The sequence below is a fragment of the Hippoglossus hippoglossus genome, chromosome 8, assembly GCF_009819705.1.
Source record: "Hippoglossus hippoglossus isolate fHipHip1 chromosome 8, fHipHip1.pri, whole genome shotgun sequence".
Lineage (NCBI taxonomy): Eukaryota > Metazoa > Chordata > Actinopteri > Pleuronectiformes > Pleuronectidae > Hippoglossus > Hippoglossus hippoglossus.
Genome location: NC_047158.1, coordinates 18,956,426 through 18,971,757, shown reverse-complemented (window position 1 = coordinate 18,971,757; position 15,332 = coordinate 18,956,426). Strand labels below are relative to the sequence as shown.

At 46.5% G+C, this 15,332-nt stretch overlaps 1 protein-coding gene across 10 annotated transcripts in view; it reads right to left on the bottom strand.

Annotated features, from left to right (window-relative positions):
* The window catches only part of myo15aa (myosin XVAa), a 55,482-nt gene that overhangs the window by 34,075 nt on the left and 6,075 nt on the right, over positions 1-15,332 (bottom strand). For 6 of the 10 annotated variants that reach the window (XM_034593375.1, XM_034593374.1, XM_034593378.1 and 3 more), the window contains exons 1-25: positions 8,261-14,800; positions 7,829-7,911; positions 7,658-7,721; positions 7,444-7,553; positions 7,154-7,228; positions 5,123-5,213; positions 4,982-4,987; positions 4,457-4,560; positions 4,268-4,331; positions 4,062-4,175; positions 3,751-3,912; positions 3,546-3,659; positions 3,140-3,198; positions 2,852-2,975; positions 2,642-2,737; positions 2,315-2,446; positions 2,091-2,216; positions 1,895-1,972; positions 1,622-1,779; positions 1,495-1,540; positions 1,264-1,388; positions 852-969; positions 545-720; positions 280-364; positions 93-146 (exon numbers count right to left, since the gene is read on the bottom strand). In XM_034593375.1, the coding sequence (XP_034449266.1) occupies positions 93-146; positions 280-364; positions 545-720; positions 852-969; positions 1,264-1,388; positions 1,495-1,540; positions 1,622-1,779; positions 1,895-1,972; positions 2,091-2,216; positions 2,315-2,446; positions 2,642-2,737; positions 2,852-2,975; positions 3,140-3,198; positions 3,546-3,659; positions 3,751-3,912; positions 4,062-4,175; positions 4,268-4,331; positions 4,457-4,560; positions 4,982-4,987; positions 5,123-5,213; positions 7,154-7,228; positions 7,444-7,553; positions 7,658-7,721; positions 7,829-7,911; positions 8,261-13,996 (8,100 nt within the window). In that variant the 5' untranslated portion in view covers positions 13,997-14,800. Of the gene's footprint in view, positions 1-92; positions 147-279; positions 365-544; positions 721-851; positions 970-1,263; positions 1,389-1,494; positions 1,541-1,621; positions 1,780-1,894; positions 1,973-2,090; positions 2,217-2,314; positions 2,447-2,641; positions 2,738-2,851; positions 2,976-3,139; positions 3,199-3,545; positions 3,660-3,750; positions 3,913-4,061; positions 4,176-4,267; positions 4,332-4,456; positions 4,561-4,981; positions 4,988-5,122; positions 5,214-7,153; positions 7,229-7,443; positions 7,554-7,657; positions 7,722-7,828; positions 7,912-8,260; positions 14,801-15,332 lie in introns of those variants that run through there. The other 4 variants (XM_034593384.1, XM_034593383.1, XM_034593382.1 and 1 more) reach the window with 2 other exon arrangements.

Genomic DNA, 15,332 nt, shown 5'->3' with positions numbered 1-15,332 from the left:
TTAGAGTGAATTCAGAAAGTCTCTCAGACAGAAACATGGATGAATAAATGTATTATTCACTTAAGTAAATCCCATGCAGGTGTCCATCTCACCTTCTCTCTCCTCCTCCTCTCCTCATCAGTTTTCCTCTGGGCTTCAAACTTCATCTGCAGCCAGATCACACAGATAACACAAGCTGAACATTAACTGGAACAATTAGATGCTTATCAACTCATGTGTCATGTGCCTCTTGCACTAAACATGAAAACACAATGTCATTTAAATCCCTGCTGCATGTACCTTGATGTATTGCTTGCGGTTGACATACATGTGGACGAGGGAGCGGAATCGGACCAGACTCTCCCTCATATTCATATAGCGCTTCCTAGAGGACACAACCAGTATTTCAGTACCATGAGGTTTAATATCTCACTTAACACAAGATGTGATGATCTCGGTCCTGAGAAGCTTTTGTGCAGACGTGCTACCGAAGTCACAGTGTCATTGTTTCCATTGGTCAGAATCCAGTTCTGTATCTTAAATATTCATATAGTTCTTAAGTTACCTGGTGAGGAAGCCTCTGCACTGCGCCTGCAGCCCGATGATCTTTTTGCGAAAGGCCACAAAGCGTTTCCTGACGAAGAACATGCGGGTGTAACGCTGCAGGGTGAGAGCGGCGAGATGTCGGGAGCGCTCCCGTTTACACTCCAGCAGCTGGTAGATGTCCTCCTTCAGAAACATCTGGCACACACACACACACACACAAGAGTTTGTGTCACTTTTATTCATAAATTGAACCACAATATCTATCAATCAGACAAAAATGGCAGCTCTTACTCAACACCATGACACAAACTGCAGGAGAATCTCACCTTTGTGACTCCAATGTGAAAAGACCCTGGTCTGAGGGGACACAGTTTACTGAGCATTATCACACAGTTATCTCCATTTGCAGCTGGAAGTTCTCGAATCCCCACCAGAGATTTATACCTGGGGATGACACACATTCACATGCATGGACACGTGTTAATAAAATAAATATTCAGATAGATTCAAAAGCAGTAACAGACGCATTTCTGATCCATACTGCAAAAACACAATGGCCTTTAGTCACCAATCAGACTTTAGGAACTACCTGAAGATTTTGTTTGTGCATAAAATGAAACTCTCATAGGTCGAAACCTCCTCTGTGTTTGTGTATTTTGCAGCCTGGTGTGTATTAAACCGTCATTAGAGCGACAGCGGTGTGGCCGAAGGATTTAGAGATAAAGAGGGTGTGGGTACCTGAACAGGAAGACATAGAATGGCATCCTGACCGGATATCCCTCCCTGCGGATCCGGATGGTTTCCAGGACGCCAGAGTGTCGCAGCTGGCCGCTCACCAGGTCGTCTTCCATCACACCTGGCAGCTGAACACAGATGTATAAGTACACATGTGAGCACACTAATAAAAAACATGATTGTCATTACCTACATCTAATGATCCATGTGAATATAAAATCATTATCAATCTACCTTCATGTTATTTGGCTTAATGCAGCGGACGAAAAAAGGGTTGCACCTGAAATAGAAGAATAAACGAAATGAGTTTGATGAATTTAAAGGAAATTACTGCTTGATACTAATTCAAACTCCGCTTCACCTCTCCATCTTCTCCACCAGCTCCAGCAGGGACTGTTGGAACTTGTTGCTGACGGTGGGCGCCTGGTATCTTCTGGTAACCGTGCTGCTTTTCCTCATGTGACCTCCTCTCTGCTGACCCACGAGCTCCGCGTGAGCCACGAACAGATTTGACACCATCTAGACACACACGAATACACACGACATCCACACATGACAGGGTTCACGTGAATTATTCACGGGAGAAAACATTTCCACGCAGGCTGTACACGTGAAGACGCTGCTCTCCTCTCACCTTGTTCCTGCTCTGGATGAACAGATCCAGGACGTCCTGTCGGACCTGGTCGTAGTTCTTATCCAGGAACTTGTAAACCTGCATTGATCACATCGTAAATTATTGGAAAATCTGTATTTATGTTGCTGCTTGTTTAACAATTTGAATAAACTGTTCATGTGTGAGTGATGCTTTGATCCAGGGAGGAGCTGCTCACCTGGTAGGTAACTCGGCCGGCAAAGTGCCTGATGGTGAACTCTGGGAGGGGCATCTTTGGCTTCATGTACAGTGGGCTGTTGCCGTGGTGATAGTGACACTTTTGGAGGAAAGTGTGGTCCGTCGCCTGGCAACAAATAATAAATCTAGAATCTAGGTGACATGTACAGTGATTTGTTGCATGTCGCAGATGTGTGAATGTGACTCCGCCCCTCCCCCCCTCACCTGTGGGAAGCAGCTCTGATCATCCAGAATCCTCAGTATCCCATGAGGCTTAGCGGCGATGAGGTCGATGCAGGGCTGGTTGTCATTGAAGGGGATGTTCTGCCAGGGGATCTGCTCCCTGCTGTACTCCTCCTGTACCGGGATCACAGACAATACCACGTCAAGTTGGATTTATCACGTGTCTGCCTGCATTTACATTTACTAATGGTTTCATGACACTAATTGAGATCATCTGTAAGTGTGAATGCAAACGATTTCTGTGCACGTGCATCAGAAACCTGGACGGTGTGTGTGTGAGTGTCCCCACAGGTGTGAACGAGGACTCACCTGTTCCTCCCTGAAAATGATCCTGTTGAAGAAGAACTGCAGGTACTCGTTTGCATAATTGATGCAAAGCTGCTCAAAGCTGTTGAAGGCCAGATCCTGTTGTAGCACACGCACACACACACACACAGACACACACACAGCTGGTGATTCTTTATGTCTCATCTAAAGAGCGATTACAAACATAATTCCACGGCAATTAAAGTCACTGACCTCAAATCCGTAAATGTCCAGGATGGAGATGGAGAGGGTGTGTTGGCGAGGGTACACCTGAGCGTTGATCCTCTCTGTTAACCAATGGAAGAGCAGCGAGTACAGGATCTTGGCAACAGCATCTCTGGAGAACACAGATTTGTTGTGTGAGAGACACGTACAGAAAATTATTATTTTGCGGGGAATCAGTAGAAGTTCAGGATGTTATTACATGTGAAATACATCTGGAGGACAAATTAATAACTTTGCATGCAGTACATGTGTCATGGAGCAGGAACTGTCTCTCACCTGGCATCAACAGCACTTTCCACTGTCAGTGGAGTGTAGATCTTGTCCCTCATCGTCTCCTGTGGATAAGATCAGAGGGTTAAACAGCACAGCAGCCATTATTTTATATAAAGGGCCAAACCACGAACTATTTTAACATCATACTTTATCATGTAAAAATACTCAGATCTCCTTATGACCTGTTATGAAGTTTGTTTTTATGAACCACGAATTGTAAACAACTCCTTCACCTCGTAAAATACTTCAAATATTATTTGATTATTGTATTTTCAATATAAATATCTGTAATTAACCATCCAGCATAGGAATCACATCCAAACTTTAGATTTATTTAAAGCTGCTCTGTATCTAACTGTGCAAGGATGAATGGATCAACATGCACATGAGATAAAAGTTCAGCACTGACTGTGACTTTGAAGGTGACGGCTTTCTGAAGTCCCTCTGGAGAAATCAGCAGCAGCTCTGCCACCACTCTGATCTCCTGAGCGCTCACCACTGTCGCCACCTCCTGGCCATCCGCCTGTAGGGCAGCAGGCAAAAAGGAAATGACTTCATCTCTCCTCCAAAAGAAAATCATTCTGCTCTCATCAACACTTAGAATAAAATATGACCTCATGTTTCTGAAAGTAGACATTGCCCAGGTGCAGTATGGAAGAGAGAACCCTAAAGATGGCCGACTGGTCGTCAGGGGTAAAGTGGAGGATCTCCATGGCAGCAAGCAGACGCAGGAAGTCTTCTGCATCATTCTTTCCCGTTATTCCACAATCCCCTCCCTGTACAGACGGAGGCGGAGAGAAAATGTACATGTACAGTTTAATTTTTTCTGCCTCTCAGGTCGTCCATAGCTGTCATCATCCCATTAGAATAAACATCTGTGAACTGAATGAACGTATCAACACCCTGAGGCAGATTCTTTCCTCACCTGGTTGAGGTAATAGTAGGTCTCGGCCTCTTGCAGATAGAAAGCCTGCTTCTGCGGCGGAGGGAGACCTGCCAACATCTCGTAGAAGATGTGATAGTTTCTCTCATCTTTGGCCTGAAAGGAAATCACAAGTTCACCTCAACACTTCCATATACGGACAGTACAATGAGAAGTGGTGGACGAGAAAAACGTAGTAAATGTGTCACCTGGAAGACGATACGAGACTTTTCCAACAGATACTGAGAAGTTATGGCACCGCTGATCACACCACTGGAGGGAGAGAGAGAGAGAGAGAGAGAGAGAGAGAGAGAGAGAGAGATAAGGGGTTAGACGGTTAGTTTAACAAGAGAAGGATTGAGATGAGAACACAGACCATAACTTCATTTCATACTCACTTCTCCAGAAAGATCTCTATGTATTTCCCGAAGCGACTGGAATTATCGTTCCGCACAGTTTTGGCATTTCCAAAAGATTCCAGCAGAGGAGCTGCCTCAAGGATCTACCAGGTTATAAAACATACAGTCACTCAATAGCCTTCAGCAGGAGGGCGACAAATACGCAACATACTATTTCATATCATGACCGCAGCCTTTTTTAATTAAGCCCTACTGTTTAAAGTTATATGGATAATCTATTGTTTCACAACACTGCACATCAACATTAACATTAACATTCATCCCAATAAACCACGTCCCATGAAAACGGGTCTGTGGCATAAATGCTCGTTTTTTTCTAAAAACCACAAGTTGTTTCTGCATCAAACATTATTTATTTGAAATAAAACATTAGGTCATAGTGAATATTGCCACACATCACTGCAAAACACAGCAACCTGCTATTCTTATTGTTATGGCCATAAATTAATGGATAAGTGAGGATGAGTTGAAAAAGGTAAAAGTACATGCAGGGAGCCCCACTACCTCAATCTGCCACCGGGGAGAGCCATCGGAGAAACAGACAAAAAATTAAATAAAAAACACAATGAGGTATTTGTTGTGTGTGTCTGGATGTGCATCATGTACACACCAGACGTGTGTGTGTGTGTGTGTGTGTGTGTGTACCTGTTGCGCAAGGTTGCATTTGTGATGTATTGCTGCTAGGTAGCGAAGAACTAGCTTGGTGGCCTCGGTTTTCCCCGAACCGCTCTCCCCACTGAAACACAACAACACACATTCACTTCACAGAGAAAACACAAACCGATATATGACTCCACAGTTCATATACAGCTTTATCTTTACATGTCTCAGGCGATGAAGGAAACACATTATCCTTCAGTTTGTCTGAAAAACTCTAAATCATCGAATCGGCCATTTGTTCAAAAACACACACTGGGGCAAAAACAATGCCCTACTTTTGGCTTTGCTGACGTGCAGAGGAAAGAATTGTACATATTTTTAAATGACACATACTTATTTGGCTTCTCTCATGACAGAACTAGTGCCAGTGTGAACCTTCTCAGTTTACATAATGGGCTGCAAAAGTGGGATAAACCAATTTGCTAAAGGATGGACTGGAGAAAAAAAACATGTTGAGGGCAAAGTGTGAACATTATCCGCACTGTGAGCATCATTACACTCTTTTAATCACCAGCTTTTAATCACTTAGGGGGGGGCATTGTCTTCTGCTGCTGGAGTGTTTGTCTTAGTGATGTGAAACCACACTAATCTTGAATTACACCGGGCCCCAGTTCCACTTTTGCATTTAACCACCTGAAACGCTCTGACGCACACACACACACACACACACACACACACACGCACACACACACACAGAAACCTCTGCCCCTCTTTCGCCAAGGTTACATAATGGGGGTACTTAGTGTTAAGTTGTTGGCATCAACTGTGTGTGTGTGTGTGTGTGTGTGTGTGTGTGTGTGTGTGTGTGTGTGTGTGTGTGTGTGTGTGTGTGTGTGTGTGTGTGACTGGCACCTCGACAGACCACATCCCAGAGTACGGTTTCAACTTCTGGGTTAAGTTAGCTCAAAACCGGGCCGTTGCTGGTCACTGTACACCAGACCTCGGTTACCCCTTAACACGGTGACGCACACACAAACACAGGTTCCCGCACACGTGCACTTGGACACACACACACATACATGTCTGAAACATTATCTGCTCCTGGCCCAGACCTGGCTGGGCTTTCCTTACAGGTGTCTCCTTCCGAACACGGCTAGAGTGATCCAGGTGTGTGCCAGAGTGTGTAGATGTATCTGTGTGTTATGTATGATTCTTTCAAAAAGCACACGTCTATGTACAGGCGTGTAGATGTACTACACATGTTAGGACCCTGTATTTTTTTACATCTTGATTTTGATGTAAATTGACTTGTTGTCTGTGAGTGTAAGTTTGTGCGTTCACTCCCGGAGCCGATCGGTTGTAATGCAGAGCGACGCGCCTGTGACAGACAGAGGAGTGAGGTATGGCTCTGTCTTAAGTTGGCTGGCCAGTAAACCACAGACAGACACTCATGAATTTACAAACACTAATCCACCTGAAGATGGAATCCAAGACACCAAGGTTAAACCAGCACAAAGACGTGGAGGTTTGCTCATGTTATAGGACAAAAAATATATTGAAACTGCATTATGAAGATGAATAAATAAAACTTCAGTCTGTAATCAGGTACGACTAAAATATACTTAGTGATTCCAACTAACTTTCAATGGAAGAAAACAATTACATGTTTTGGAAAAGAAGAAATAAATTACACAGTAGTTAGATGTACATGTGGCAGTACTAGGAAATATAATTGAGGTCAGTTGAAAATTCAAGTTTTTCTCTGTAGAAATATTAAAATATATTATTGTTATAACAATGTAACTACTAGGTTTGATCCACTTTCATCGATATGTTATATACATTTAGGAGCGAATTCTCAAAAATATAGTCTCATTATTTCAGATGATATAGCGAAAAGGACAATATATGACATAATCCCTAGAGTAGGGATGTAACTATTTACAAAAATACTTACTACTGAATGTTGGTAAACTGTGACGTGTGATTTACAAATATTTGTAAATATATGTACAAGTGATTAAAAAAGGCAGAGGAGAGAGGAATTGAATGAGGATTAAAGCTGCAGCCTCTTACCTGATTATTATGACCTGGTTGTGTTTGGCATCCATCATTTTGGAATGAGCAGCATTTGCTATGGCAAACAAATGCCTGAAGAAAAGAAAGTTCGATTACAACACAACCAAAATCATTACAATGAATTCAAACTCTCTCTGTCAAATATTCCATCTGTCCTCAAATCTTTTTCTCGTTTTAATTGATAAATACCTGCATCATTCTCTCCTTGTTTACTTTCTTTACTTATAACACGTATTCATCCTATCGTCCATTTGTTCTTTCATTACAATAGAGCGAACATTACTTACGGAGGATTCTCTCCCAGCGCCCGACCCTTGTACTGCATCACCACGTCCGTCCCGTAAATATTGTACATCTTATAGGGGTTCACAGACACCAGAATACTACCTATGTACGTCTGAACAGCAACAGAGAATAAAGAAATGGAGTGATGGATTCGTAAAGTCACACACAAACTGCTCAGATATGGGTGTTTCATGTGAGTACTCCTCAGATACTTACATATATGAGTTCTCTCTCAAACCTTTTCCTCAAATTCAGCAGAACAGTCCTCTCATGCATCTCCCTGGACAAAATATTTGAGCAGATTATTAAAGGATGTGACAGAACAATGTAAATCACAACTTTGCATGTTCGAGCTGCACTGAATTTGTTGGGTTGTTCTGTACTTACTCTAGCTGCGTCATATCCTCCACTCCGTCTTGCTCTCCTTGCTCCCGATGAGCCATGGTGGGCAGGCTTCTGATTGAGAACATCTAAAAACAAATACATATTCCAAAATCAGGATATTATTCATGTTCATTAACCACCACAAAATGTTTACATGCACAAGATGCTCATTTCCTTCAATGGAAGTGTTGATTCTCTTTTGTTTTGACTTGTTCTATGGTTGCTAGCAGACAACTTGTTTGCCTGCACCTCACCAAAGAAGTGTTTGCATATTTTTCCTTCATCATACATTGCTCTTTCAAAAAGTATCACCACTAATAACACAGGCCCCCCCACCCTAATTTTTTATTTGCAATTGCACAAACAATACTTAAGGTTTACAGGAAAGTGCATGTTGTGTGTCAACGTGTAGTGTGTGTCATTCAAAACGTTTACCTTGTCAAACCACTGCCCCTGTGGCTCCCCCTCCCTGCTGAGATTCCATTCCCCCGATTCATGCCCCGCATTCCCCCGTTCCATCATGCCTTGGGGCTCCAGCAGCTCCCCATCTCTATACATGGACCACTTATTGAGGTTCTGCACCGTCCCGTGAGGTAGAACCCTCTCTGCATCCCACACGTCCACATCTTGCTGCAGTTCCAAGCCTTCAGCTCCAGATCCCTGTGCCCAGTGCTGTTCTGGTCCAGATCCCTGCACCTGGGGTGATACTACAGCGTATGAGGAGGGGAGGCGGAAAGAGGCCTGTCTGAGTTGCGGGTTCTGCAGAGCACCAGAGAGGTTAAGCGAGCGAGGTTCTGGAGTCCTAGGGGCCCCAAGCCGTGTCATGATATTGCCATCAGGGAGACGGTAGTTTGCCTCACGAAGGTTTTGGTTCTTTGATAAAGCATTAGACAGGTCAAGTTTTCGGGGTGAAGAAGCAGGCTGAGGTCGGCTGATCAGAGTTCCATCTGGTAAACGGTACGTCGCAGATCGTAGGTTCTTGTTTCGAAGAGCATTAGACAGGTCAAGAGAGCGTGGCTCAGAGATATCAGCAGAACCAGGCTGCCTCAATAGTGATGTGTCTGGGAGTCTGTAGGAGGCACCCCGGAGGTTGGTGTTTAGCAAGGCACCAGAAAGGACAGGACCAGAGGAGGCTGAGGAGGAAGCTTGCGGTTGGTTCTTTGGAAACAGTGATGATCCCCCTGGGAGCTGGAATTTTGCTTTACGAAGGTTAGCATTCATCAGGGCACTCGATAGCCCCGGAGATGATACTGTACTCTCAGCCGTCTGCGTCTCCTCTCCTTGACGTGTCAGAATTGAACCATCTGGTAATCGATAAGAGGCTGTACGAACATTAGGATTGAGAAGAGCAGAGGACAACATAGGAGAGGAAGAGGTGACAGGCTGAGATGCTGGCTCATTTCTTGTGACCAAAGTTCCATCTGGTAGCCGGTATGTGGCTTTACGTACACCGGAGTTCAAAAGTGCAGAGGAAAGCATTGGTGAAGAAGGGGCAGGTGCAGGTGTGGGCTCTGTCCTGGTTACCAGAGTGCCATCAGGCAAACGATATGTGGCCTGTCGCATACTGGGATTGAGTAAGGCAGAGGACAGCATTGGTGACGAGAGTGGGGATGGACCTGAGGAAAGTTCAGCAGGTTCAGTTCTGGTGACAAATGAGCCATCAGGGAGTCGATAGGTGGCCTGGCGTAGGCTTGGGTTCTGCAGGGCATTAGAGAGCATCATCGGTGACAGCCTCTCACCACCACTAACAGTACCCCCAATATCAGTGGTAATAGGAGGCCCAACAGGGCCCCGAGGCATTGTCAAAGTGCCACCTGGAAGCCTGAACATGGAGCTCTGGATCTGAGAGGTTCGGAGTCCACCAGAAAAGAGTGGGGATGCACCTCTTATAGTCTGTTGTTGAGGTGTAGTGGGAGGAGGACCAGGTGAGGCAGGAGACATGGGGGAGAGGTGTCGCTGGAGGGGTGAGGAATAGGATGCATTAGCTAGCTGAGAGTTAAGTAAAGCAGAAGACAATTGTGGGGAGGAGTGTCCAGAGGAGGTAAGAGTGGCTTCTGCGTAAGGGACCGTTGTATTGAGGTTGGCATTGCGTTGTAGAGGAGACGAGTAGGAGGCACTGCGCAAACGAGAGTTCTGCATTAAAGCATTGGATAAACCAAGAGTGGCATATGGGCTCTCCCTCTGGTTCACCTGTACTCCACCTGATATCTCCCCCTGCCCACCAGGTAAGGGGGAAGCGCTTCTCTGTAGAGGTGTCTGAGGATAAGGGTTCTGGAGCATGCGTCCTACATAAGGTGAAGAAGGTGGTACTTGAGGGAGGGTTTGATGATATATTTCATGTTGTGTTAGGGGGGAGGTTGGTCTCTGTAAAGGAGAAGAATAAGCAGTGGTGGAGTAAGGGATGGAGGAAGGAATTGGAGAGGGATGAAAAGGAGCACCTATAACCTGAGGGTTTGGTAAAGCATTGGTTAGCATTGGGGATGGGCCTGGTTCCATCATTGTGTAGTTGTACTGGGTAACACCATGAGATAGTAGGGGAGAGCCAAGAGGAAGACTGGGTTGAGACAATTGAGGTTGAAAAGATGTTGGCCCTAGCCCATGTGGGCTCATTGCCCTGTGGGGCAAAGGGGAGGGTGGGTGAGATAGATGGTGCATGGGAGAAGCTGAACGACTGAGCAGAGGTGATCGATGCTGCAGTGGTTGTGGAGATGGTGGTCTACTTTGCAGCCTACGTACTGATGGCTGGGGAGAAAGAGGGCCATTCTGTTTCAATAATGGCTGTGGGGATACAGGAGGCCCTGGAGGAGGTGCTCTGAATGACTGCCTAGATTGAAGGGATGGCTGATTTCTGGGCATACGGACTAGCGGTTGCCCCCTGCCCACAGGTCTGTGGAAGCCTCCTTGGGGGGCACCAATTCGTTTTGACTCCCTTAACCCTGCAGGCCGGGAGCCTGTCCGGGATAACATGGGTGTTCCAGCTATGCCCCCTATTTGTCCTGTGGGAGAGGCTGGGCCACTATGGACAGACGACCTGAATGGGGCTACATGCTGAGTGACAGGGGGACCGTGTCTGCTGCGTCTCTGTAAGTAGGGGTTAGCTGGGGAGGGTTTCACAGTCCCCATGGGCACGTGACTTTGACCTCTTGCACCCCCCCGCAGCCTGCGAGTAGAGGACCGGGTGGGGAGGTTGCGACCGGTGATACGGGATGAGGAAGGGGAAGGAGGGCGATGGGGAGAAGTGGGGCGGAATGCCTGAGGGGGGGAGTGAGATCTTTCTGGTAGAGGGGGGCTCTGTCTTTGTGGGGACTGTAGGGAAGGAGAGCGGGAATGTCTCATCTTGGACATTTGTTTTCCACCTCTGAAGAAATGTGGCCTGGTAGATGGCAAATGCACAGCATCTGGAGGGGGTTGCTGTCTGAAAGAGAGTCTAGGGGAAGGTGGTGGACTTGCTCTCTTCCTCATTGATCCCCGGGGTGAAGCTAGGGGGCTAGAAACCGGGGACTGAGGTCGGACAGTCGACGGAGCCCTGCGTAATCCAGTTCCCTCCACTCCTCTTGCCAGGGATGGCTGAGCCCTCTTTGACATCCTTGTTCTCTGGTGTGGTGAAGAAACAGGTGGGCTCGGTGGTCGTCGCATTTCATGTTGGGGCGTTTGCCTTTGACCGGCCATTGAGGCCCGGTGAGGGAGCCCTTTCCTATGTAAACGAGGAGAGAGATGGGGGTCCGGCTGGATGCCTGTTTGGAAGGTCATGTGCTGCTGTTGTGAGAGGCGATTTGAAGGAGGCGCAATTGACCTCATTGATCCTGGCCTCATTGAGAGCTGTGGGGATGGGAGGGGGCTCAGTCTTCGCACTGGTCTAGGTGAGGCCACAGGTGAGTGCAATGGTGAACGCATCAGTGGAGGCATCACATGCTGTAATGGTGTGACTGATGGCGACATTTGCCCCATCTGGAACATTTGTAGGTCTTGGGGAAGGGATGGGTGGTACACTTGAGAGGCCAATTGCTGTGGAAGGTGATATGGGGACAAGTGACTGGGAGAAACAGAGAGAGGAGGGTGAGTAAACTGAGGGAGAGGAAAGGGCTCCTGCTGAAAGAGCTCCTGCTGAAAGACCATAGCCGTGGGCGAGGGGGCTTGTCTGAGAGGAATGTGGGTTGGTTGTTGGTTCATGACAGTGGAGTAATGGGGCTGCGTTGGAAGGTATGTGGGGAAGGGCTGCTCATACTGTATATCTGACATCCTTTCCAGATTGTTGAGGGCAAGAGCTGGGGTGGGAGGGAGATACATTGGGGAGGGGGGATGTGAATAAACAGGAGGAGGTGGTAGGGTTTCTACATCTAGTCTGTCTTTACCAAACAGCATTACCTGGGGCCTGGGGACCCTGAACTGCTCTGCTAGTGGCTCGGCTACATGGTAAGACAGCTGCTCCTGTGCATAAAGTTGTCCTGACTCAGCTGGATCCAGCCTTGCATCTATATAGAAATGTTGCTGATAGGGGTTTTGTACAGCAGCAGGGTCTATATATCCAAGCATCTGGTTATCATATAGGCCTGGAACAACGTCATAGCCACCACTCATCATGCCGTATGGCTCTGACATCCCATAGTTATATATATCATGGTCGAAGTAATCTCCATAGAGCTCAGGGTTGTATGGGTCATAGAAACTATCCAGGGCATCACCGTAGTAATTGTTTGGATCCACTGCATACAGCATTCCATCTTCACCATAGTAATACTCCATCCCTTCATCGCCATAGTCATCTTCATACTCATCTTCATAATAGCCATAAGGGTAACCGTAGGGATCCATGCCATCATCATAGTAGAACTCATCCTCATGATAAAAGTTGCCCTCCTCATCATAGTAACCATATTCATCTTCCCACTCTTCATCATCATAGTAATCCATATCCTCTTCATAAGGGTCATATGAGTCAAAGGCCATGGGTTGTCTGTGGACGCCTCTTGGTCTCCCCCTGTCTTGATACTCTTCCTCATATCCATACTCATCATCATCATACTCAAAGCCCTCATTGTAATATTCTGTCTGTCTCCCTCTATTGTCCCTGTTGGCGAACGATAGCTGCTTTCGCCCCCGTCCTCCTGCTCTCGTCCCCAGTCGACCTTGACCCTTGCTTGTCAGAAACCTCCCTGTCAGCCAGTTGGTTGCTGCCGCCATCCTTCCCAACATCCAGCTTTTAGTCTTGAGCGGTGATTCCGCTTTCTTTTTCCCAAGCATACCTTTGAATTTCCCTCCCAATCCCTTGGCCTCTGCTGCCATTTTCCCCTTCCCTCCTAAATTTGATAGATTTATGGTCTTTTTAGGGGGCGGGGCTTCTTTTTCAGGAGCATCTTTTTTATTGAATAAGCTGAATCCAGAAAGACCCGGCTTTTTGATGGCAGGACCTGATTTAGCCCCAAACCCAGCAAAAAGCTTGCTGGTGCCCAGAAGTGGTTTACCCTCAGCAGGGGGTTTCTTTTTCTTCGAGAGTCGTAGGAAGAGACGGGAGGTGCTTTTAAGGTTTCTCTTTGGCTTCGCTTTCTCTGGTGGCTGCTGTTTAGAGGGCATGCTAAAAGGAGACGATTTCCCTGTGATGCCTGACAGGGCCCTGGAGGCTCCTTTGAGGTGAGATTTGACATCTACACCCTTCTGTGCTTTTCCTGCACCTACGTTCTTTTTTTGTCCATCTGTGGCAAAACCCATCATGGCCTTAGAGGCTCCTTTAATATGGACATCACTCATCTTTTTCAGATTGACTGCAGCCATCCCTTTCTTCATCGGGGGCTTCCCCTTCTCCTCACTCTCCTCATCATCAGATGGAGGTGACTGTTTAGAGGGAGGCTTAAAACCCTTCACAGCAATGGCCTTGGATGCACCTTTCAGAGCTGCTTTCCCTTTCCCTTTTACTGGCTTCTTGGGTTCTTCTTCACTCTCATCGCTCTCTTCTTCCTCACTCTGAATCTCCTCTTCCTCTTCCTCTGAGCCCTCCTCTGACTCACTGACAGGTTTCTTTCCTTTTCCCTTCTTCCCATCATCCTTTCCTTTCCCCTTGGCTGGTGGCTCCTCAGCTTTCTTTCCCCCTTTCTTTTCATCCTTCCCTCCCTTTTTAGGCTCCTCTGCCTTGCCTTTCTTGGCAGCTGACTTTGAGTCACCTTTTTTAGGTGGCATGATGTCTCCTAACTCAAACTCATTCTAAACAAGATGAGAAAGGACAAGCTCCCGAACTGTAGGTCCGTATCAATGTCAGTGTTGATATGTGCTCCCGAGAAGAAGAATAAAAGTAGCAACATCCTCTTAATCCCATTTTTTCATTTGTTTTTCTTCTCTTCCCTCCATCTGAACATGAGAAACACACTCTGTCCCACGTCAGTTGGTCTCAAATGCACACTGAGACCAACACAAACCACAGTCCTTCAAAATACGATCTAGTAATGGAGTTGGAATCTCAGCCCAGTGCTCACTCGCATTACAGTACAGTCTTCAATCTTCAAAAGAGCTGTTGACTCTGTGTGTGTAAAGAGAGATGGAAACCGGTCCCAGAGCTTTAAATTTTAAAAAGCAGCTGCTAAGTGAGTCTTAAATGCTACAGATCAAATACTTAATACTTAATCTTAGTATCTCTCAGTTTTACCCATTTGTTTCTCACAGGCTCACTGAGTTTCTTAATTAAATCCTTAGAAATGTAACATCCATCATTGCAAAAAATATAAATTCCTGGTCTTGATCCGTTTTGAAAGGTTTGTTGTTAACTTCCCGGGGTCGCACGATGAATAAAAGAATCTGCTATCCCTGTGACAGAGTCCGTGTAGTCCATTGTGTGTCTCCCATTGTTAGTGCGTCCTGTGAGTCCGGCGGTAAATCCTCATCTTGGCCGCTGCACCAACTTTGGCAGGACGTCCCCCCACCAAGGAGAGCCGGTGTGCATGCAACAGTGTGAGTCTTGGCCTTCAGGAGTGTCCTCTTCTGAGTGTGTGAGTGTGCTGCATTTGCGGCCGTATCCTCCCATATCCACGCCAGCTTGCCTTTGTGACCTCCTGCAACCTTCTGCATCTCTCTCTGGTTACTGCAACTTCATCCATTCCCGTGTTCGCCCTCAACTCGGGGCCTCGACGTATCCCCGGCGCATGCGCGTAAAAACATATGAGCATATGCGGTGTATGTCTGTGTGTGTGTGTGTATGTGCATCAGAGGGAGTGTATATCCAGTTATAGTTGCAAACGGCACCTTAATGCAGCGGCTATACTGCCTCGGGGTAACCCTATCTGCAGACTCGCTCCTGTATGAATAATGCAGGTCGGCTGAGCTGTTGCTAAACTGTGTCTGAGAGGTGAAGCCATGCAGAGCCAAAACACACATACACACCAGTGGCTGGAGCACAGCTGAGAGTGATGCATGCTAATATTCTCCCACAAACTATATTCAACAGTTTCAACATTTGATGTAGAACATTTTGAGTTTTAAGATGAGTCATTACTCGCTGCAACATTTGTTCCAGTCAGCGTTA